Raw genomic sequence first — 22,815 nt, forward strand, 5'->3', positions numbered from 1 at the left:
TCTTCCCTGCTGGTTGTTCAAACAATGACAAATGTACAAATTAACCCAAATGTCACAACACATTAACAACAATTTCATTTCTAAGCAAAGATCTGAAACAACTTCGAAGATCTACTCCGATGCTCTCTTTAAAAGGAAATGTGACTTAAGAACAATCTAGTTTTCTTCTCTTCATTCATTAGAATGAATTCATTTTTCTATTAACAAAAAACTGATTCAAAAAAACCCCAGGCAACTTCTTTGGATTCTAATCCCCCAAAATTAACTTTCCCCCCAAAACTACCCTTCATTTTCTCAAAAAGGGAAAGTATATTGATTTCAATGCATATAGACCAATAATACTCTATTTATATTTCTTGATAGCAATCTGGAAACTTGATTCCTTGGAACCCCTGGGAATCCAAAGGTTATAGTACCGCTTCCCAGGAAAATGCACTAGTGCTTAAATTGAGGTTCGTTTCTATTACAAAATGTTATGCACCTTTTAAAAAGATAGTCCTTCCTAAGACCTTTAGCTCTGAGCTTCATTGAGGAAACCGCTCCCCTTTGCAACTGTCAGTACTTCCCAGCAGCCATCCTGACAGCTGATAGAAAATTGAGAATTTCTTACCTCAGAGAAATTAACAGCCAAGGGAACGATTCCAGCCACGTAACATCCCACCAACATAGCCAGAGAGAGCAGACTAATGGAGATGAAATCATCCATTCTGTCCTCCTTTATTTACCCACCGTCACCAGACTACAAATTTTAGAGGCTTCAAAGGGTGCTTAGGTTCTTAAACGCGTGCGGTAATTCCAAGACAAGTGGACTTGCCAGTTCCTTCGTCCTCCCCACCAGCAGATGTGTTCAGGAAACCCCTTTCTCTGGAACGCACCTGAAAACGTCCCTTTTTTGCTGATATTAGCACCAGAGAGAACTTTCAGCAATCTCAGGTCCCGACCCCTGTGTTTTCGGATGCCAGTCACTGGATTCCCCAGGGTTAACAATTCAAGGTATGCAAAGGGCGATTTCTTCAATCGTCGGAATGGTAGCACAACGGACCCACTCCCTCCACAGCGTCCCAGGCGGCAGCAGGAAAAGGAGGAAAACCCAAGCAAACTTGTTCGTTCTCCCGGCTCCCCCACCTCCTGGGGGCAGTTCTCGCCAGGCTGGGACCCAGCCCACCAGTCCCGGCAAACTCTCTTCCGAGTCTAGAATGGGGAAAGAGTCCTGAAGGTCACTAACGATGGGCTTAGGGGTTCAGCAGCGAAGCTGATACAAAGCTGTCCCTGCCCTATACCCGATACTACCCATATTACTCCACTCCGCTGGGCCTTTACCCAGAGCCATCAATACTACAGCTTCCATGGCCGCCAAGTGGCACCTCTTCATTACATCCACTTCCGGATTGCTTCACCGCCCCCTCCTTTAGAAGAGTACTTCCGGGTTACAACCGACCTATGGCCCGGGAGTTTTATGTTACCGCCATTTTTTAGTAGGGCTGATGAAAGACATCTCGTGTCACAGTCCATATCGGTGATCATTCTAGGCGCCGGCCCAATACCAAGAGGTCGGAGGACAGCATCTTGAAAAGAAATGTTTCTCTTTCAAGTTCTGCAGCGATTCTTGGTGCGCCTCATCGCCCTTCTCCAAGATGGCGGAGACAGAGTCAGTATCCGTTCTAGCTGCCGGAAATGTGTGCGTCTCTATGGTCCAAAATGCTCTTTCGCGGTGCGTCCCTGACGACTTCCGGCGGCTTCTCTCGCGGGGATTGGCTGTTGGCTGCGTTGCGGCTAAGCTCGTGTGCGGCGGCGGTGTCGGTAGCGGCTGCAGCGAGAGAGTTTGGCGCGATGGTGAGAAAGGCCTCAGCGGCTCCCTGATCCCCCGGCTTCTGGGGCGATCCCAGCCCCGTACATCTTCTCCCCGCCCCATCCAGGGCGAGCGTGCAGCTCCACGGCCTTCCTGCCTGTGGCTCGACCTTTCGCCTTCCCGCCGCGGAGAGGCAGGGCCTGGCGCTAGGCCCGGGAGCCCGGGGCCGCGCTGCGTCTACGCGCCCGCCTGTAGGCGCCTGCCAGGCGTGCGGTGCTGAGAATGCACTTTCTCCCAGGTGCTGCCTGGTAGAGGCAGGCGTGGGGATGCTGCGCTTTCCCACCGGACTCTCTGGCCCCAGTATGGGAACAATGGCCGAGGGATGTATGACAAACCTGATCCCAAAGCTGACAGATGCGGTGTACTGCCCCCAGCATGTGGGCCGGGAGGCGTCGTCTTTGCTTTGTAGTGTGCTTCTCAACTATTCCCTTTTGTTTTTTCGTGCTCCGTCTTTAAGCACACATATAACGTGCTTTTCTCTTTTCCAAGACTCCAGATGCCCGACTTGGCGTTTGTCCCAAGCCCTCAATCCTGTTTTTATTTATAATTTCTTGGGACTGAAGACTGAAAAGTAGGCTCAGCTGAGGGTCCAGGTGCCTTATAAACAATCTAATCGGGGCGGTGGTGGAGTAAGTGGGTATTTTGTTGTGTTTTTTATTTTATTCCACCAAAAAGGAGTTGCTCATAGGGATTATGAGGCATCCTGGTTACTTTCACACTTCAGCTTTCGTTTTCTGATCGCTGCAATTGCTGTTAAGATGCTATGCAGGTGTTCTTAACAGCCTTTTAAGGTTGTACTTTTCTGCATTGAGGTGTTTTAGTGTTTGACTCCACATAGTCTCCCAGAGAGAACTAGGAATTAGAAGACTGGGTTTCCAGCTCTTGTTTTGTCATATTAGCAATGTCACCTTGGATAGATCTTCTACTCTGAGTTTTCTTCTTTCTGTGCCTTTTAAGTCACTATTTCGTATCGTGTTCAAATACTTAGATTAAAGTCTGAGAAAGTAACAGTGGTCAATATCAGCAACCGATTCTTTGTTGGGCAAATATCAGTGATAATTCTTTATCAGTCCAAGTAGCATTAAAAATTAGAATTTGTATATAAAGCAAACAGTTATTGGTTCAGTAATCTTAAATATTTCTGCTTTACGAAAGATACAAGCTTCAGGTTTGGATTGGGGGGGTAGTTTGGGAGAAGGATTTGAAGCTGATGAGCAAATTGTATGTATTGTAATATTTCTGTAGCAGGAGAATGACTCTTAAGAGTTAATGTGTGTGAGACTTTCAGAAAGTTAATAAGGCCAGGGGGCGCCTGGGTGGCTCAGTCAGTTAAGCATCCAACTTTGGCTCAGGTCATGATCTCACAGTTCATTAGTTGGAGACCCACATGGGGCTCACTACCGTCAGCACAGCGCCTGCTTTGGGTCCTTTGTCCCCCTTTCACTCTGCCCCTCCCCTGCACACATTCTCTTTCAAAAATGAATAAACATATAAAAAATTAATAAGGCCAGATTAAGTGATTCACTCGTGCTTGATAATTCGAGTAAGGATTTTATTAAGGTAATTCTGCATAACTTTTCCTGATTTAGGTTTTATAATCTTATTTTTCTATTGTGGGAAGTTATATATATGTGTGTATATATATAATTTTGTTTTTATGTGATTATAATATACATATAGATTTATCTTTGTTTTTTAATGAAATGAAAGGGCTTCAAAAATAGCTCCAGTAAAAAGAAAGTGACCAAAATTGATTTGGGAAGTTTTATGATCTTGAACTGTTAACAATTAAAAATAATGCCCATTTTGCCTTTTTTTTTTTTTTTAAAGAGGGCATGAGCAGAGGAAGAGGGGCAGAGGGAGAGAGACTCTTATGCAGGCCCCCATGCTCAGCGCAGAGCCAGACACGGGGCTCGATCCCACAACCCTGGGGTCATGACCAGAACCAAAATCAGGAGTTGTACGCTCAACCGACCAAGCCACCCAGGCGCCCCAGTTAATAATACCCATTTTGACTACAGCTTTGTAAATGTAGTTTTTTGTTCTTAGTAGTTTTTAATTCTCATCTTTGGGTAGTAAGTATTGAAAATAATGAGCTTTGTCAGAGGTTCATTTTAAGACTAGATGTAAAAAGGAACATATTGAATGGCCATGTCCATATTTTTATTCTCTTAAGTAAATTAGTCACTTGATTTGCATTAGAATAAGAAAATTAATGTAGTAGCCACTAGTATGGCTAACGCACAGAGCAAGTGCTATTGCCTGAATGCTCATGTGGTTTCTATAAAATTATTTTCTTCTCAACTTATGACCCATTGAAACCACGTTTTTTGAGTAGGTGGCTTACAAAAACCTCTGTGTAACAAATAATCTAATAAAATGCTTTCTCTGGTTTTTAATCCCTATTTAACGAAGGCCTTGACTGTTAAGGTCATTTTAGGTGACCTTTTCTTTTTTTTTTTTTCAAACGTTTACTTATTCTGAGAGAGGTTGTGTGTCTGCAAGTGCAGGGGGAGGGGCAGAGAGAATCCCCAGCAGGCTCTGCACTGTCAGCTGTGAGCCACACTCGACTTGGTGGTTGATCTCACCAACTGTGAGATTTTGACCTGAGCCAAAATCAGGAGCCTGACTGAGCCGCCCAGGCACTCCCCTCCTTTGCTATGTAAAGTACTATTCAGAGTACTTTTTTTTTTTTTGGTGCCTATTCAGAAACTCTAGGCCTTGACTATTTCAGTCTTTTTTTTTTTTTTTTTTAATGTTTATTTATTTTTGAGAGAGAAGAGACAGAATGCGGGGGGCGGGGCGGGGGCGCAGAAAGAGGAGACACAGAATCCACAGCAGGTTCCAGGGTCCGAGCTGTAGATGGGGCTCAAACTCCCAAACCGCGAGATCATTACCTGATCATATACCTCTCATAATGGGAGACTGAAATAGGCCCACTAACAAAAACATGCCCCCCAATGAGCATGAGGTAGAAGATGTTAAGTCTATTTGCTGTTCTTCAGGCATATTCACATTTGTCACAGTGCGATCATCTATTTTGTGTTTAAATATATACGATTTTGAGGTAGCATGGCCTCTTAAGGTGAGTCACCTACTGGATGAACAGTTCAATGGTTTTTCTAGGGTAACATTACCTGTATATATTAATTTTATGCTGCTAGTTTATCTTCTGCCTTCACCGCGGAGTCCAAGCCCTGGGTAAGATGTGACTCCACTGTTGTGCTAAGGTTGGAAAAAGAAGGTAGATTGGTACAGTGCTTGCAAACACTAACAATGTTTTCTTTTTTCTCTCCTCTCCTTTTATCAGCCCACATCTGACTTTTTATTAAGTGACTTACTAGGGCTACAGATAGAAAGTGACCAGTGGAGATTGAAAACCTAAGTGGGTTTGTGACCTGGCTGGGAGGAAAGATAGAAAAGAGAAAACAGTACAGGGTAGCTTATGCTGAATGCTTAACAGGCAGTAAGTACAACAGTTCAAAGAAGCTGCCACTAAGGACTGGGAGACCGAAGAGACCTTACAGAGAAGCTGTCAGTCCGTCTTCTGGCGCCACACTTGTGTAAAGGCAGAAATGTAGGAAGAGCACCCTAATTAATAGTGTTTTTTAAATTTTATTAATAGTGTTTTAATAACCATCGATCATTTGTGTCATGGCTGAGGGTTTTATATCATACCATGAGTTTCTCAAGTATGAGTTAGAAACTTACGTTGAAATCACTTTTCCCCTGTAGTCTCACACCATTTTGCTGGTCCAGCCTACCAAGAGGCCAGAGGGCAGAACTTACGCTGACTATGAATCTGTGAATGAGTGCATGGAAGGTGAGTTTAAACACTAATCAAGAGTTTGCTTGTTGTTTCCTGACATTTACTAGTAGGCTGTGTCTCATTTAGGAACTGGGCTTGTTTTTCCTCCGGATTTCTTGAGTTAATTCATTTGAATGGGGAAGGAAGATATTAAGAACTATGTTTGTTGAAGATCGAAACACTGATTATATGTATTGTCTTTCTACTGCAAATATGACTTTACTTTTTTTAAATCCAGCTCATGATTACAAAGAATGACTTTCTGAAGCCTCCCATTTTTATGTTGATGTTCTTTTATTTGTTGTTATGTAAATATCTTATAGGGATTCTTTACGGACTCTGGTTGAACTCCAGCACTCTAGAGTTGGCCCTAGGGATGCCTTCAGAACCCATTAGTCTGCCCCTTGAACAGATAAACATTAAAAGCTGTTGAGGTTTGGTTACAATCCATCAGTGTGTGAGAAAATAAAAATTAGCTCAGAGCATAAAGGCAAATGGAACCAAATAAGTATAATTTATTGTGCATTGATAAAGTGACACCACCCTGAAGGGAATAGTGTTTCTTTATTCCGTAAACCGTTAGGTGAGAACCCATAGAGCGGATCATCACAGATTGGATTCATCCTTATGTTTAATCATTACATGAAGTAAACCAGCTGCGCCCTTTCTCAAAATGTCCATCTTTGCTTTTTCCTATAAGGATTTTATATTCACTATTTTTGCTGCTGGGCATGTCCCCACATTTGTTGATTATCCAGAGCTAACTGGGTTAGTCTTAAAATCTGTCCATTTAAAGCCAACAGTGAGTAGATATGGAGGAAAAGCTACTGGTGATAATTAGAGACAGCTTCTGGCTAGTTGGCGCCACGCCTTCCTGATTGCATATTCTCATAATTTTAAAAGAAGAGCAGGCTGTTCTTCCCTCTCTTTAGGACCCTTCCTCTCTGACCACAGTAGACTGTGCAGCTGCTGCCTTAGCACATTATTGCTTTACCTTCTGTTACCGTATTTGGTTTTTGATTCTGCAGTACTCTGCCAACCGTTGCTGGTTTTAGTGAAGCCTAAGTTTTTTTTAATACACTTTAGTTTTATTTTTAATTTAATTTTCTATATAGCTTTTAATGTTTATTTTGAGAGAGAGACGAGTGCAAACAAAGGAGGGGCAGAGAGAGAGGGAGACACAGAATCCAAAGCAAGCTCCGGGCTCCGAGCTGTCAGCACAGAGCCCAATGCCAGGCTAGAACTCATGAACCGGAAGATCATGACCTGAGCTGAAGTTGGATGCTTAACTGACTGAGCCACCCAGGCGCCCCAATATACTTTATTTTTAGGAGCATTTTAAGGTTTACAGAAAAATTCAACAGAAAATATGAGTTCTTATGTACTCTTTTCCCCACCTCCACAGTTTCCCCCATTAATGATGCCTCACTTTTGGTGGTGTATGTTCATAAAGGCTGGTGAACCCATTATTGATACACTGATACATTATTGTTACTAACTAAAGTCGGCTATTAACTAAAGCTTATATTGGGTTTAGTCTTGATGTTGTACAGTTCTGTGGCTTTTACATCATGTATCCATCGTTACAGTATCATACAGAATAGTTTTCACTTACCTAAATTCCCTGCACGCCACCCATTCATCCCTCCCCACTTCACCCTTTGCACTCTTCAGTGATTGGTCTTCCTGCCCCTCCGTAGTTTTGCCTTTTCCAGAATGTCAGAGAGTGGGAATCATTACCATACGTAGCCATTTCAGACTGGCTTGCTTCACTTAGCAGGTTGCACTTAAGGTTCTTCCATTTCTTTAAATTAATAGATTTAATTTTTTTTTAGAGTAGTTGTAGGTTTACAGGAAGATGGATTTGAAAGTACAGAGAATTCTAGCACACTCCCTCTTCCCTCCCTGTTTCCTCTGCCACTTACATCCTGTATTAGTGTGATACGTTTGTTAAAATTGTGGAACCAATACTGCTACGTTATTATTATTGACTAAAGGCCATATTTTCCATATGTTTCCATATGTTCCATATTTTCCATGTTCAGTCTTTGCTTTGGACATTTTAGGGGTTTTGGCTTATGTATAATGACATGTTATCTACCATTTACTGTCCTAAAAATCTCCAGTGCTTCATCTTTCTCTTCCCCCAGCCCCCTGGCAACCACTGATCTTTTTAATGTCTCGGTAGTTTCACCTTTTCCAAAACGTCATATAGTTGAAATTACACACTATACAGCTTTTTCAGATTGGCTCTTTCAAAAAACAATGTGCTTTTAAGGTTCTTCCATGTGTTTTCATGGCCTGATAGCTCATTTCTTTTTATCGGTGAATAATCCATTGTTTGGATATACCAGTTTAGTTATCCATTTACCTAGTGAAGGGCATCAGATTGCTTCCAGATACTGGCAGTTACGATAAAGCTGCTGCAAACGCTCGTGCAGGTTTCCGTGTGGACCTTAGTTTTCGAGCCCTTGGGGTAAATACTGAGGAATGTGATTATTGGATCATACACTGTGTTTAGTTTTGTGAGAAGCTGACGAAGGGTCTTCAGATGTGATTTTACCGTTTCACATTCTCACCAGCAGGGAATGAGAATTCCGGATGTTCACGTCCTTCATAGCATTTGGTGTTGTCAGTGTTGTGGATTTTTGCCATTCTCGTAGGTCTATAGTGATATGTCTTGTTTTAATTTGTAGTTTTCTAATGACATGATGTTGAGTATCTTTTCATAATGCTATTTGCCATTTGTATATCTTCCTTGGTAAGGTGTCTCTTTAGGTCTCTTGGCCATGTTTTTTTTTTTTTTTTTTTTTTAAGAGAGAGAGAGAGAGAGAGAGAATCCGAAGACAGGCTCCAGGCTCTGAGCTAGCTGTCAGCACAGAGCCTGGTGGGGGGCTCAAACCCACGAACCATGAGATCATGACCTGAGCTGAAGTCGGACGCTTAACTGACTGAGCCACCCAGCCACCCCTCTCTTGGCCATGTTTTAATTGAGTGTGTGTGTGTGTGTGTGTGTGTGTGTGTGCATGTGCGCAAACGTGCGTGCATTTTATTGTTGAGTTTTATTGAGTTCTTTGTGTATTTTGGATGACAGTCTTTTATCAGATAGATGTTTTGCAAAGATTTTCTTCCAGTCTGTGGCTTGTCTTTTCACTTTCTTGATAGTGCCCTTTGAAGCACAAAAGGTTTAAATTTTGATGAACTCCAATTTATGTATTTTTTTCTTCTTGGTCTTGTTGCCATATCTGAGAACTCATTGCCTTATTCAAAGTCATGAAGATTTGTGCCTGTAATTTCTTGCAAGTGTGTTCTATAGTTTGGGCTCTTATATTTAGGTCTCTGGGCCATTTTGAATATTTGTATGTGTTGTGAGGTCTGGGCCCAGCTTTATTCTTTGGCGCGTGACTATCCACTGTACTAGCACCATTTGTTGAAAAGACTATTCTTTCTTTATCAAGTTGTCTTTGTGTCCTAGTCAAAAAGCAATTGATCATAAATGTGAGAGTTTATTTGTGGGTTCTATTCCATTGATCTTTATGCCTGTACATAAGCAATGCCACTGTCTTTGTTACTATAGTTTCATAGTAAGTTTTGGAATTGGTAAGTGTGAGTCTTCCACGTTTGCTATTTTTCAAGATCATTTGGGTTATCCTGGGTCTCTTGTTTTTCCACATCAAAAGTTAGGGTCAGTTTCAGCAAAAGTAGGTTTGATTTTGATAGGGATTGCACTGAACTTATAGATCATTTTGGGGAGCATTACCATCTTTTTTTTTTTTTTTAATATTTTTATTTATTTCTAGGAGAGAGAGAGAGAGACAGCGTGAGCAGGGGAGGGTCAGAGAGAGAGGGAGACACAGACTCTGAAATAGGCTCCAGGCTCTGAGCTGCCAGGAGCATTACCATCTTAATATTAAGTCTCTTGATCCATGAACACAAGATCTTCCATTTATTTAAATCTTTATTTTCAGTGACATTTTGTAGTTTTCAGTGTATGTCCTCTGCTTTTTTAGTTATATTTATTCCTAAGAATTTTACTTTTTGATGCTGTTCTCTTAAGTTCATGGAGCTGTTTTCTTAATTTCACTTTTAGATCATTTATTGTTATGGTATAGAAATATAGTTGAATTTTATATATTAATCTTCTATCCTGCAATTTTGCTGCACTCATTTATTGTTCTAATTGTCGTTTGTGTATGTTTCTATGTGTGTGTGGTTTCCTCAGAATGTTCTATGTATAAGATTGTGTCATCTGTGAAGAGAGATAGTTGCGCCTGTTTTCCCCAGTCTGAATTTGTGCTATTTCTTCTTCTTGTCATATCACTTTGGCTAGAGTCTCCTATACAATGTTGAATACAAATGACAGGAGTGGGTACTCTAGTGGTCTTCCTAATCTGAGTGGGAAAGCATCCAGTCTTTTACTAGTTAGTATGATGGTGGAAGTGGGTCGGTGCCTTTTTAACTTACTTGTTTATTTGTATAGTTTTTATTTATATATATTTTATTTATATAATTTAATTTTTAATTTATTTAATTTATTTCCCAGGTTATTTCCTTTGCACTTTGATCCTTCTATTCAATAACTCACGAGTGATACTCTTTGATCACTGTGATGTGCCAGTACTAATTCAGATTGCTTTTCATAGATCTATACTTTCTGTTGGGAAATTTATGAAGTCTAGAGGTACATGAAAGACCTGAATGTACAGGATAGGACATGTTTTCCCAGATAAATTTATTTACTTGTTCTTTTATCATAGTAGTCTTAAAGGTATTTGGTCATGGGAATGGGCTGAAAAGGTGTCCATTTTGTGCGAATAAGAGAGGAGTGTGTCACTGAAAAATTAAAAGTGCTCTTTAGATAATTAATGTCAATATGCACCTACTATCGGTGATTTGTTTGGTTTTTTTTGGTCTTTTTATTACTTATATTTGAGTATATGCTTATTACATATGTTAAGGCTTTGTATGTATTATTTCACATAATTTTCACAGTAGCTCTATGGAAAATGTCATCTCCATTTGACAGGTGGGGTTCTGGGGATAGAGTCATTAACAAAGGACAGAGCTAGAATTCAAGTCTCTGAATCCAGAGTCTAGTTTCTTTTTTCTTTCCTCCCTCCCTCCCTCCCTTTCGTTTATTTTGAGAAAGAAAGAATGTGCAAGGGGCGGTGGGGGGGAGACAGCATGGAGCCCGAATAGGACTCCAGAGTCCAGGTTCTTAAGTAAAGTACTCTTAGAATAATCTCTTCCTTGGTGCCAGTTTTGTTTTTGTTCTTGCATTGTATCAAAATTTGAAAGCAGACCCACAGTGTCATCACTTGTTTGAACTTTCCTGTGACAAGTCTTTAAAGTTCTTTTAGATCTAGTGGCTTGAAGTAATCATTTTATTGTTAAGCACAAGACACTTAATATTCTGGGAAATTTATGAAATGTAAAGAAATCTGCTAGTGACAAAAATTAAAAGTGGCCAACTTACTGTCCTTTTCCCAGCCCAACTATATAAGAATAAAATATAATGGTATAGGTATATATTTGCTACTCATACCTAAAGTTTATACAATTGTAAGATCTTGGTTTTCCTCCTCTCCCAGGCGTTTGTAAAATGTATGAAGAACATCTGAAGAGAATGAATCCCAACAGCCCCTCTATCACATATGATATCAGTCAGTTGTTTGATTTTATCGATGACCTGGCAGACCTCAGCTGCCTTGTGTAAGTATCGGCCACCATATCTCTTACGTTGTGTTTTCCTGTTATTTATCCATTTGTTTGATTTATGGTATTGGGAGCTCACTGTGCCTGAAACTGACCTCTGCATTTTGACGACTGCATAGTAACATTTCATCTGCAAATGGCTTGTAAGTTAAGTTGGTAACATAAAGCTAATAGCACAGTAGAAACTTAATAATTTTGCTCATTGGTGGCAGTTAGTATGCAGAGAGAATGCTAACTAAGAAGTTCAAAGTCCTGATCCTTTGTTTCTTAAACCAAATAGTCTTCCTTTTAGTTTTTCCCCCCTAAAAGTCTTTGTCCTAAAGCAGTGGGCTTTGGATTAAAACTAAGATGATGCTGTTTTCATGACTAAGGAAAATGAGAGTACCTTATAATACTATCTTTAGTCATCAGGTGCTTGACTATTTATTACATGCCAGATACTGTGCTAGAAGGAAATACGTTTTTGAGAAATACATAGGTCTTATTCACAGGGATTTCCTGGGATTCCTGGATTATCACTGGGGCCAGGCCAGGACTTGCTGTCTCACCAAAGATTCCTGTGGAAAGTTTGAATTTCCTTGGAACATTTGAGTTTTATTTTGCTCCCTCAAATCAGACCAGTGATTCAGGTCTGGTCTTTAATGAAATGTATTACTAAGAAGAAATATATTCTAAGTATGTCAGTATAGAAAGCTCATGTAAGAGACCAGCAGGGCTGTGGGTATTCTACTGTGTTGGTTTGTAATGTCTATAGTGAATCTGCTTCTCGTAGGATATACAGAAAAAGCGACACATAGCCGTGTAACAAACGGTTGAGCGCTGACTAGATACCATGTGTGTTCTAGGCACTGGGAACTGAGCGGTAAATAGAGGCTGAAAGGACGCCTGTGAAGCTGCAGGGAAGTGGGTGAGAGAGTCAGGGGGAGAGCACAGGAGATGAAATTGCAGGGCAGGATGGTGGTGGTATCCTAGGAGCCAGTTTAAAGGTATTTTATATTACTACTAGGTCAAATTAATGAGGACTGCAAATTGGCCCCTGGCTTAGCAGTAGGAGTCTTTGATGACTTCCAAAGCAGTTTTGGAAGAGAGACAGAAGTGAAATCTTCATAGATTTCAGGGAGTTTAAGGTAATAAGAGAAGCATAAAAGGCCGCCAACACAAATACCTTTTTTGAAGAATTTAACTTGATAGGAAAGCAGAAAAATGGGGTTAGAGCTGGAAGAAGAAATTTTTTAATTGTTTTTTTTAAAGGTGGGAGAAATAATGGTAAGTTTGCAGGCTGTTGGGATGATCTAGTAGAGAGGGAAAAATTGATGGTTTGCATATGATACTGGACATTTCGTTAAATAGAGGAGGGAGGGCAGGCAGATGTGAAAAGCTTGGGGAAATTATTTTGATTGTTTTAGTTACCTCAGGAAAATAGGAAGGACACCATTTGAAATTAAGGATGAGGGAGAAGATGTTGGAGGTTTGTGGAAAGAGGTGCAAAATAATCTAGGAGGGTGAAGGGATTAGGGAAATAAATGTGTGATTTCTGAGGAACCTGATGATGAAATTAAGATGAAATTATTAGTTCTTAGGAAGTTGGGTTTTCCTAGTCACTCTTAGCCTGGGTGGATTACAATTGGGTCCCTAGAGGTTGAGATTTTACAAAAAAGATTTTGCTGTAAGTTTAGTGTGTGTAAGGAAGTATCCCACAAGAGACCGAATGACTGAAACATAAGTGGGGTTTGGGGTAGGGTGGAGATAGAAGTAGGATCTATTATAGGTCCTAATGGAGTCACAGAATTGTTGAAGTTGGGGTATTGGGAAGTAGTGCAAGAACGAGATGCTTGAGTTTGGAAGATTGAAGGTGCTGGAAAACTAGCTGGCCAAGGGAGGGTAGGAGAGGAAATCCGTGGGTGAGAGGAGGTCAAGGAACTGAGAGGCCCCGATGTTGGTAGAGTCATCTGCTAGATGAAATCACTGATAACGTATATGTTTATTTTTAGATTTTATTTATTTATTTAAAAAAGTTTTTTTAATGTTTGGTTTCTTTTCGAGAGATAGACAGCGTGAGCAGGGGAGAGGCGGAGACAGAGGGAGACACAGAATCTGAAACAGGCTCCAGGCTCTGAGCTGTCAGCACAGAGCCCAACGCGGGGCTCGAACCCGCGAACCGTGAGATCATGACCTGAACCAAAGTTAGACACTTAACCGACTGAGCCACCCAGGTGTCCCTACTTTTTAGATTTTAATCTGAGAACAGAGAGATTTGTTTTTGTTCACTGCTGTTGCCCCAGTGCCTAGAATAGTATTTGTCACATAGTTGGTATTGAGTAAATACTTGTTGTACAAATGCATGTCACCCATATAATATGATTTAAGGTATAGCTTTTAAAAATTATTGGTAATCTTCCTTTTCTCCTGTTTACATTTACAGAGTTATCTTTGGAATTGATAGGATGGTCTAAATAAAAGTGAAAGAATCTCATGTGACTTCTCTCATGCTGAACTTGTTATTGTCTTATGTTTTGAGAAACCGTAAAGTTTTTATCTGATGAAAACACGGTCTAATATATTTTTGTTCTAGGTATGTCTGTTTTGGGACATTTTCACACTTGAGCTTAAACACTAGATGTTTCCGTTGGAACTTAACAAGATTTTAATAGAGTTCATATGTGTACCCTCACTTTGTTCTTCAAATGAATTATTGATTTTATTTTAAAACTTAATCTCTGTCTTATTTTATAACAATTACTCATTGAGACATCAGGCGCCTAATGCTAATGCTTTAGGGTGAGGCACACACTCGCAGCAAATTGGGGGCACTTAAAGCCAAAGCTCAGGAGGTTGTGGGTAAGAACTAGCTGGAGTTTCAGAGCTAGACACCACTGAGCTTGAACCTGGCGCTGTCATCTGCTAGTGCCCCCCCCCCCCCGCACCTCCCCCCGCCCCAGGAGCAGATTAGCTTCATATTGCTAACCCCGTTTGCTTGTTTGTGAGACTCAGAGAAATCTACCCACAGGCCTGCTTGAGAGGATCTAGTGCTTGCTTAGCACGGTCGTATCGAGTGTATAGCAGAAAGTCCATTTTTAACTTGATTGACCATGTCAGAGCAGGGTTTTACTTTTAATTGCAATGACTAGGTGAATTCTTTAAAATTTCCTAAGAGTAAAATGATATGAGCTTCAAATTCCCCAAGTGAGTTACACTATACTGTTAACTTAAAGAGGTGTTATGTTGGGTTTTTTGACAGAGTAAAAATTACACAAAGTAGAATAGTGATTCTTAGGGACATAACCACAAGTATGTCATTAACGACAGAACATTTCTAACTTTGGGCCATGAAATGTAAACCAGAAATTATATCTGTCCTGCTAAAATGGTTTCTAATATTTGCACTATTAAGACTTCTTTGTTCCCTAGATCATTCTCTCCAGCTACAGCATCTGGGGTAGTATAGAAGAGAGAATAATGGTAATCTGTGGGTTTTAATAGTCTGTCTGAAAAACTATAAACTGTAGCTATTTAGGATTCAGTCTCAAATATTGAAACTTTTTTGGTGTCTGAAAACTTTCAAAAAAAATTTTTTTTTAATATATATATATTTTTTATTTATTTCTAGGGGAGAGAGAGAGACAGCATGAGCAGGGGAGGGTAAGAGAGAGAAGGAGACACAAAAAATTTTTTAATGTGTATTTACTTTGAGAAGGACAGAGAGAGACAGAGTGCAAGCAGGGGAGGGACAGAGAGAGAGGGGGCCACAGAATCCGAAGTAGGCTCCAGGCTCCGAGCTGTCAGCACAGAGCTCGACATGGGCCTCGAACCCATGAACCAGGAGATCATGACCTGAATGGAAGGAAGTTGGCCACTTAACTGACTGAGCCACCCAGGTGTTCCTTCTGAAAGCTTTCAGAGTCAACTTTAGGTTTTAAAACCATTTTGTCCATATGACTTTGTTATTTGAATATTCAGGAGAAATAAGGTATTTTTCCAAGGAGGCCCCCTGTTGCCATGGCACTTTGATGGCAGCCCAACTCTGCCCCTGTCCTCACTTGGGTGGTGACGTGGGCTGTTCCTCCTCAGACCAGGAATTGAGTCCATTCTTGTAAATTGTTGTGAACTTATTGCTTCTATTAAATTTATATGGCAGTGACATAGGACTTCTGTTTGATTTTGCTTTTTTAAACCGTGTAGGAGGAAAAGAGAAATAAGTTTGATACTTTGTGACACAATTAAACCCTGGACAAACCGACCATGCATTAATAATAAAGTTTAGGCCTGGAGGCTTTGTACTTCATATATTTGAAGTCAGAATACAGATTTCTTCACAGTTGTGATACTGTTAGGATTTTTTAAATAAGCTTTTTAAGTTAAATAATAGCCTTTTAAATATGCAGGCTTTCCTTGTTTGCTTAAAGACAAAGGGATGCTTTTTATCATTAGTTGTTGTAATGAAGAGGTACTACTCCTGATTAAGGAGGCAACTTGGTATCAGTGAAGATACTGGCTCATTTCACTGCTCAGACCAACAGCTTCTGTTCTTGTATAAACCTGTATTTAACATCTAATTGTCTGATTTCAAATGCCAGTAAACAGCTGTCCACTCAGAGCTTGCCATAAAAAAGGCATTTCTTCAGTTGAAAAATAGCATGTAAGTTGATGGATTCCTAAATATTCACAAACCAAAATGGTCTTGTCGGGAGAGATGGTTTAAATAAGTCCCACCCAGATATAGTTCTGAAGAATTCTGTTCCTTTTTTAGTTCTTTTCCGGTGTTGATATAAATTGTAGTCTATTGTACCATACCTGAATTCGACTAGATTAACCCTTATTTAATTAGGAAGCATGAATAAAGAATGGTCAAAGAAAATTGTTTAGCTTTTTTGAATATTTCTCATGGTAACAAAAGGACATTAATAAAAATGTCCTTTTTTGTTGTTAAACATTTTACTAAAGTAGGAGTTTTATGCATTAAAAAAAGTTTTTTTAATGTTTATTTTTGAGAGAGAGAGACAGACAGAACATAAGTGGGTAAGGGGCAGAGAGAGAGTGAGACACAGCATCCGAAGCAGGCTCCAGGCTCTGAGCTGTCAGCACAGAGCCCTATGTGGGTCTCGAACTCACGAACTGTGAGATCATGACCTGTGCTGAAGTCGGACACTTAACTGACTGAGCCTCCCAGGTGCCCCTATGCATTTTTAATAAGCTCAATTCTGACCTTATATTCAGGGGAAGAATATAATGGTATAAAACGTTCCTATTTTGGAGTTTGTCTCTCTTGCAAAAGTTGGAGCATAGGTTTCTAGCTCAGTGTTTAATAGTGAGGAGGACTCTGGTCCGGGAGTGTTTTAAGCTTCCACTACTTGCCCAAGTCACTTAGCTAATAAGTTGCTTGTTCTTTGGTTTCTTCCTTTATTTGAAAAAAAAAAAAAAGGAGGAGTTATAGTATCTACTCACAGGGTTGTAATTAGGATTAAGTGAGTTGATTCAGATTAGTACTTAAAGTAATATCTAGCAATTGGTAACTTTTTAGTTATTATCATTTGCATATAATTTTTTTGCTGAGAAGTTAAAAAGTGAAACTTCTGGCTCCAATGAAACAATAATTGATAAATTAGATTGTTTGTTTTTCTAAAGTATCCCTAAGGTTTGTTTTTTGTGTAGGCTTTTTGTTGTTTTCTAGGCAGGCAGACTCCATCTTTGCCTCTCTTGAATCCTTGTAGTATTTCCACCACAGGATGCACATGGCTTTGAAACATTGATGTGCTTTGGATTTGTCCAATCTGTGGTTACTTCTTGTCTGCTTTCTTATACTTGAGCCTCAGTTTCTTAAGCCCAAAAATGATTTTATTGCTTACCCACCTAGATTTCAGTGGGAGGTCACCTGGAATGTGGAGTCTGTTGGAGTCTCCTAAGGATACTTTTAGTGATCTTCTATTAAGCGATTCCTTGGCCTCAAACCCTGGCGTCCCACTGAAGTTTCACCGCATATGCCGATCCCTGCGTTCCTGACTGATAAGAAACTCGTTCACCTTCTAATAATTCTCCAGCAGCCTCTAGCGTGATTTATTTTAAAAAGTAAATCCTGAAATATAGGTTAAAAGAATTTCCTCTCTTAATCCTTTAGAGAGTTTTCAGAGATTTTTTTCATTAATTGTAAACATACTTAGCAAATCCCAAGTTTGTACCAGTGTTTGGTTTTTGTCTTATTTAATCACTAAAGAAACCATAAAACTTGTAACTATGTAGGAGAAAGAACAGTTTCTGGTCCTACTCTGTCAAGAGGTAGGTGTGTAACACATTGAGCATTTAACTTAAGATCTCTAGATGTTGGTTTCTTTTTTCTGCTGTAAGGTTGCACTAGGCGGTCTAAAGTTCCTGTCGCTTAAAAGTCAGCATAACGTAAGCAGCTCTTTTATGCTTTCATTAAGTTCACGTATAAACATATACACAGCACACCTGTGCCATCATTGGGCGGTATAATTCGGGGTTTTAAAAACACGACGTGTAACTTTGCTTATTACCTTTCTGTTCCTCAGTTACCGAGCTGATACCCAGACATACCAGCCATATAACAAAGATTGGATTAAAGAGAAGATCTACGTGCTCCTTCGTCGGCAGGCCCAACAGGCCGGGAAATAGTTGAGCTGGAAGCAGTAGGGGACAGGGGTGGGCTTGGAACGCAGGTGTGTACAGCGTGCTGTAGTGGAAGTTTTGTATTATAGGAATCCTGTTTCCATTTTGGTATACTCCAGCCAGGATTGAATGTATTAGATGAAATGTGAGGATCTTGTTCAATCTGAAATCCCCATTGCCCCCTCTCCCCCTCCCCCCTTTTTTTTTTACTTAAACATTTTTAAGATAATTTAGATGGAAGTTGTTTGTCAGTTAATGTTCCAATCCTTCAAACTGTTCATATCTTCTTTATAACATTCACTATACTAACCCTTCTTCAGGTTGGGGTGGGGGGTGGTGTCAGTTTAGTTAAATGTCCTCAAGATAAAGTCTTAGTGAAAAATGAATAAATGTTCTTTAGCTATATTTTCCCCTTGAGTGATTTTTTTTGGGGGGGGGGTGTCTCTGAACACTGAATTTTCTTACAAGCATTGCCCGTTTCAAAGCCGGTAGGCTGCCACACGAAGAATTGGAAGAAAGCGTGTGTATGTGTTGAATACATTTCACTGTGGTTTATATGAAGCCAGCATGCTTTTTCCTCATTTTCAGTCTTGTGCGTGAATCTGAATCGCAGCTCCAAGGTTTGTACTTGCTGTTGCTGCGAACATCGGGGCAAATTTTCTGGTGACACAGCCTGTCGGCAGCAGCAGCCAGCTTAATGCCTTCGTTTTGGTCACATACTCTTCCTGGGAGGGTCTTGTGCCGCTCCTATATGAAAAGGTCTTCAGGTGAGGGAGAGACCACAGTAGAGGACAAGATCACTTTGTTTTTAACGTAAGGGTCACGTGTGACTTAAACATACGCAGTTCTGTACCTCCAGCCATCATGTCCATGTGCGCTCCCTGATTCTGCTGTCCGTCACTCTTTATCAGTAGCCAGTATCTGTACGCAGTCTAAGATTGGCAGTGTTTTGAGAGGCTTTGCGACCCGCCTTCCCCATGTCCCCACCCCTACTTCTACATGAGAGCCTTAACTGTTTTTCTTCTTTTATGCAGAACCAAATTCTGAACAAGTAGGTGCGTGTGCTCACTTTTTCTGTAGAATAATGATTCTGTTAGTGAAACGTCATCACTGTATCAAAGGATTATTAAAATTAGGGTGCCTTATTAAGTTATGTATAACTATGGTTAATGTTTTATTGTGACTCAGCCAGATTTTAAAATGAAAATGTTCTCAGTGAAAAAGGAATAGATCCAAAAGTAAGTCAAATTGTCCTGCTTTTCCTTTGGGCCTGTCCTGCTGCTGATACAGTTTTATTTCTGGAACAGAGATGATCTTGACTTCATGTTTTGAAAAACTACTCTAGAGCACATCTAGGAGGAATGGGACCCCTTGCTACTCAGATACAATACAGTTTCTGGAATTGGGCTTGCAGAGGAAAATATGACTTTCCTGAGGAATGTGGAAGACATCTGGGTCCTAGATGTTGGGTTATGAGAGCAGAGAGGAAGAGAGCAGTATTTTGGATGAAACTTTATAAGGCTTAAGAGAGAGTAGGACTGGAATACATGTGGAGAAATACACATGTAACTATGTCCAGCATCACTCAGAAAAGGAGCAGAGTGGGACTTTCATGGTTGAGGTGAAGTCTGTGATAAAACCTTCCGTGGTTTGGGCAAGCTACAGCCACTGTGGCCCTGTTGTTAAAGCGTTGGAGTATTGATTGTGTGGCCTTTCCCCAACCACAAGTAAAACAGGTTTGATTTCTGTTCGTACAGCCATCTTTTATACTGCTACCTAAAAGACAAGCCTGCACCAGACCAATTACAAAATTCATGATTCTCTAATCCACCGTGTTTTATATACCTGAGCATTTCTAAAAGATTTCTTGACAATGCTGCTTCTCTCAGCATTTGATCGAAGAAGTTACAGGTGTATAAAAGGAAGATTTTAACTGTTTAACTTCACTTGCACTTCTCTGACTTAAAAGTTTTACAGCAGCTCACTAACTACTTTGGGCATTTTTGGGGACGAGTTCTATATCTTATTCCTATTGTTTGGGCTGGGAAAATAATACTACATTTGTATAGATACATTTAGAAGAGAGACTATTAATTTATGTGTTAGTGTAAAGCTCCTAGCAGTACCACTTAGGCATAGCATTTACTGCTTAGGACACATTTTTACATACATCTTAATTAATCATCATGGCAGCCCTTTGAGGTTGGAAATAATTGCTCCTCTATTATTGGTGAAAGAATAGGTTCAGATTGTTCAAATCCTTCACCCAGATCACACAGCATAACCACAAAGATTTTGCTAGGTGTACAAGACCTGGTCTTAATCTCAGGTCTTGAGGGAAGTAGACAGCCTCTTCCCCCCTCCCCAAATGAATAGCTGTGAGCTAAATAATGGATCTCTGACACTTATCAAAGGGAGCTTTTGAGATTTGAATATTTAGATTGACAAGACCTGAATAGGTCCCATTTGTCACTAGTTGAATGAAAAAGCATACAGGACAGGGCACCTGGGAGGCTCAGGTTACCACCCGATTGAATGTTTGAGATTCTGAATTTCCTCTCAGGACATGATCCCAGCGTTGTGAGATCGAGCCCCGAGTGTGAATCCTGCTTAATACGTTCCACCATATTTTTCCTAACACAAGGTCAAATTTGTCCATGGAGCAGAAGTTTTTGCTAATTCTTTATCCATAGGTATTTAAGAAGGGTGAGATGGTACATCTAGCTGGCTTTCAGGCAGGAGGTGACACTCGAGGTGGGCCTTGAGGAATGGCTAGCCTTGGGAAAGAGGACGACAGGACAGAAGTGCTAACAAGGTAGTAAAGCACTGTGACATTTGAAGCTGGGGTAAAGTGCATACTTAGGTGAGCAGTGGTGTAAAAGCCGGGAAAGCTAGGAGTGGAACGCCTTGAACCTTGAACGTGAAGGTGCAGTTTAACTTTCATAGGCTTTTGGGAATAATCTTTAAAGATTTTTTTTTTTAATATTTTTTATTTATTTCTAGGAGAGAGAGAGACAGTGTGAGCAGGGGAGGGTCAGAGAGAGAGGGAGACACAGACTCCGAAATAGGCTCCAGGCTCTGAGCTGGCAGTCAGCACAGAGCCCGATGCGGGGCACGAACCCACGAACCACGAGATCATGACCTAAGCGAAAAGTTCGACGCTTGACCGACTAAGTCACCCAGGCGCCCTTTAAAGATTTTTTTAAGGCAAACCTGTCAGAGCTGTGTTAGGAGGATTAAATCCACTGCTGTGTGAAGACTAGATTGGAAAACTGGAGACTATAATGTCCCAGAAGCCAAGTCAAGAGAATTTTTCAGTGAGACAGATAAGATGAGGAATTATAAAAAGGCTTTGGGTTTGGAATTTAGATAGTTTTTTCAGGAGTGGAACATGAAGACAGAAGCCAATTTGCAGGTAAAAAGTACAGGAAATGGCAAAGAATAGGCAGGAACGCCCAAGTTCACTGGAAACTTGAAAGAAGAAAGTAGTAATATGGAATGAGGAGTAGGAAGGACAGATTTTATTTTTTAAATAAAGGCACTTTGTTAATGTAAGTAGAGGAAGGATCTAAGATTTAAAAAGTTTATCATAATACATCCATAATCGTGGGTCACAAGCATATCGAAAGGCTAACCGTGAAAATAATGTAATACTGTATGGCGATTATACTTGAATAAAAACAGCCAGGCTCTAGGCTACACACAAAGGCAGTGAGTGGTGGGCCAAGAGATAAGGGGGCTGAGAGACCGAAATTCTGAAGACATTTGGAGAGAAGGTAGAACAGGCTAGATGATGGTCTGAGGGGAGTTCCAACGATAGAAACCTGAGGCGGTAATGTCTTAGTGCTTCATTTTCCTGTCTCCACCACTGCCAAGTTCTCCCTGGAAGCCTGATCTAAGAAAGATATTTTCCCTTTGAAGACAATAGTAGTCCTTTCAGCTACGTTTAGAGATCTGTGTCAACTTACCTGGCACACTCCTTTTTTACAATCACATGCTTTAACTAGATGATCAGTTTGAGGCATACTGTGAAGAGCTTGGTTTAAAAGCCTCTTCTGTGCCAAAGGTAATTTTCTTTATGCTTTTCAAGAGAGTAGGGAGAAGGCTAATGAGGACTGATTAGATCACTTAGCTGAGACAGGCCCTCTGTCCTTGTCAGCATTTGTTTGAATTTAAAGTCTCTAGACCGGAAGAGAAATGGGATAGATCATGATTTTTTTCCTTGGAAGCCTGAGGCTGGAGGGGTTGCCACGGTAACACTAACTCACTCACTGGCGTTAGTTGTGGACTCTGCTCAGTTCCAGGACCCCCCGCCCCAGGCCTGGCCAATTATAGTGCCTCTCTAGTCTGAGAAAAAGAGTATTATTTGAGTCGTGCTCCAGGGTGAACAATTTGAAGAGCATCTAACCATGCTGGGTCACTTCTCCCCAGTGGTCCTGGCCATTCCAGAGATTGCTTTGTCCTTGACACTGACGGTGGGCCCAGATGCGTGTTGGAAGCATGATTACCTACCATGCAACTCCAGGAAGGATTACCATGATGCCCTTCCAGTTATTAAGCAAGTTCCAGAGGTTGCATCTGTAGTGAGGGAGGGGAGTTAGCCTCATACTTCCTCCAGAGGAGTGTCACAAAGAATTTGAAGGTACAGGTACTGAAAGGCCATTGAGTGCAGATGCTCATTCGTATGACGTCCCGATGCAGCTCTTCGGGATCTCCAGAGGTGGAAGTCTTGATACTCCAGTGATTTGGTGGCATCTCCGAGCCAGGTCCTCTCTGCATCCATTCAAGTATGTGGACTGAGAAATGACACCTTTCCTTCATG

The 22,815-nt window shown here is 40.7% G+C and overlaps 2 protein-coding genes across 3 annotated transcripts in view; one reads left to right on the forward strand and one right to left on the reverse strand.

The window, feature by feature from the left end:
• The window catches only part of SLC39A9 (solute carrier family 39 member 9), a 38,271-nt gene extending 36,919 nt beyond the window's left edge, over positions 1-1,352 (reverse strand). The window contains exon 1 of the mRNA XM_039240710.1: positions 611-1,352. Coding sequence (XP_039096641.1) covers positions 611-706 — 96 coding nt within the window. The 5' untranslated portion in view covers positions 707-1,352. The remainder of the gene's footprint in view (positions 1-610) is intronic.
• A 170-nt stretch (positions 1,353-1,522) lies between these two features.
• ERH (ERH mRNA splicing and mitosis factor) lies at positions 1,523-18,398 on the forward strand. Of its 2 annotated transcripts, none has more exons than XM_039240712.1 (4): positions 1,523-1,648; positions 5,585-5,672; positions 11,249-11,369; positions 17,897-18,398. In XM_039240712.1, exons 1-4 carry the CDS (start codon positions 1,577-1,579, stop codon positions 17,997-17,999), a joined length of 384 nt encoding a protein of 127 aa, XP_039096643.1. In that variant the 5' UTR covers positions 1,523-1,576; the 3' UTR covers positions 18,000-18,398. The 2 variants fall into 2 exon arrangements, with proteins under 2 accessions (XP_039096643.1, XP_039096642.1); XM_039240711.1 differs by lacking the exon at positions 1,523-1,648 and adding an exon at positions 1,684-1,833 and having other exon boundaries at positions 17,897-18,396.
• Positions 18,399-22,815: the final 4,417 nt, after the last annotated feature.

Source organism: Hyaena hyaena, unplaced genomic scaffold (assembly GCF_003009895.1).
Source record: "Hyaena hyaena isolate Hyena2069 unplaced genomic scaffold, ASM300989v1 scaffold_179, whole genome shotgun sequence".
Taxonomy (NCBI): Eukaryota; Metazoa; Chordata; class Mammalia; order Carnivora; family Hyaenidae; genus Hyaena; species Hyaena hyaena.

Coding starts and splice junctions, on each gene's coding strand:
- ERH (XM_039240711.1), top strand. CDS start 1,699: ATGCTCTTTCGCGGTGCGTCCCTGACGACTTCCGGCGGCTTCTCTCGC. Junction 1,834..5,584: donor CGAGAGAGTTTGGCGCGATG/GTGAGAAAGGCC, acceptor TTTCCCCTGTAG/TCTCACACCATTTTGCTGGT. Junction 11,370..17,896: donor GCAGACCTCAGCTGCCTTGT/GTAAGTATCGGC, acceptor TCTGTTCCTCAG/TTACCGAGCTGATACCCAGA.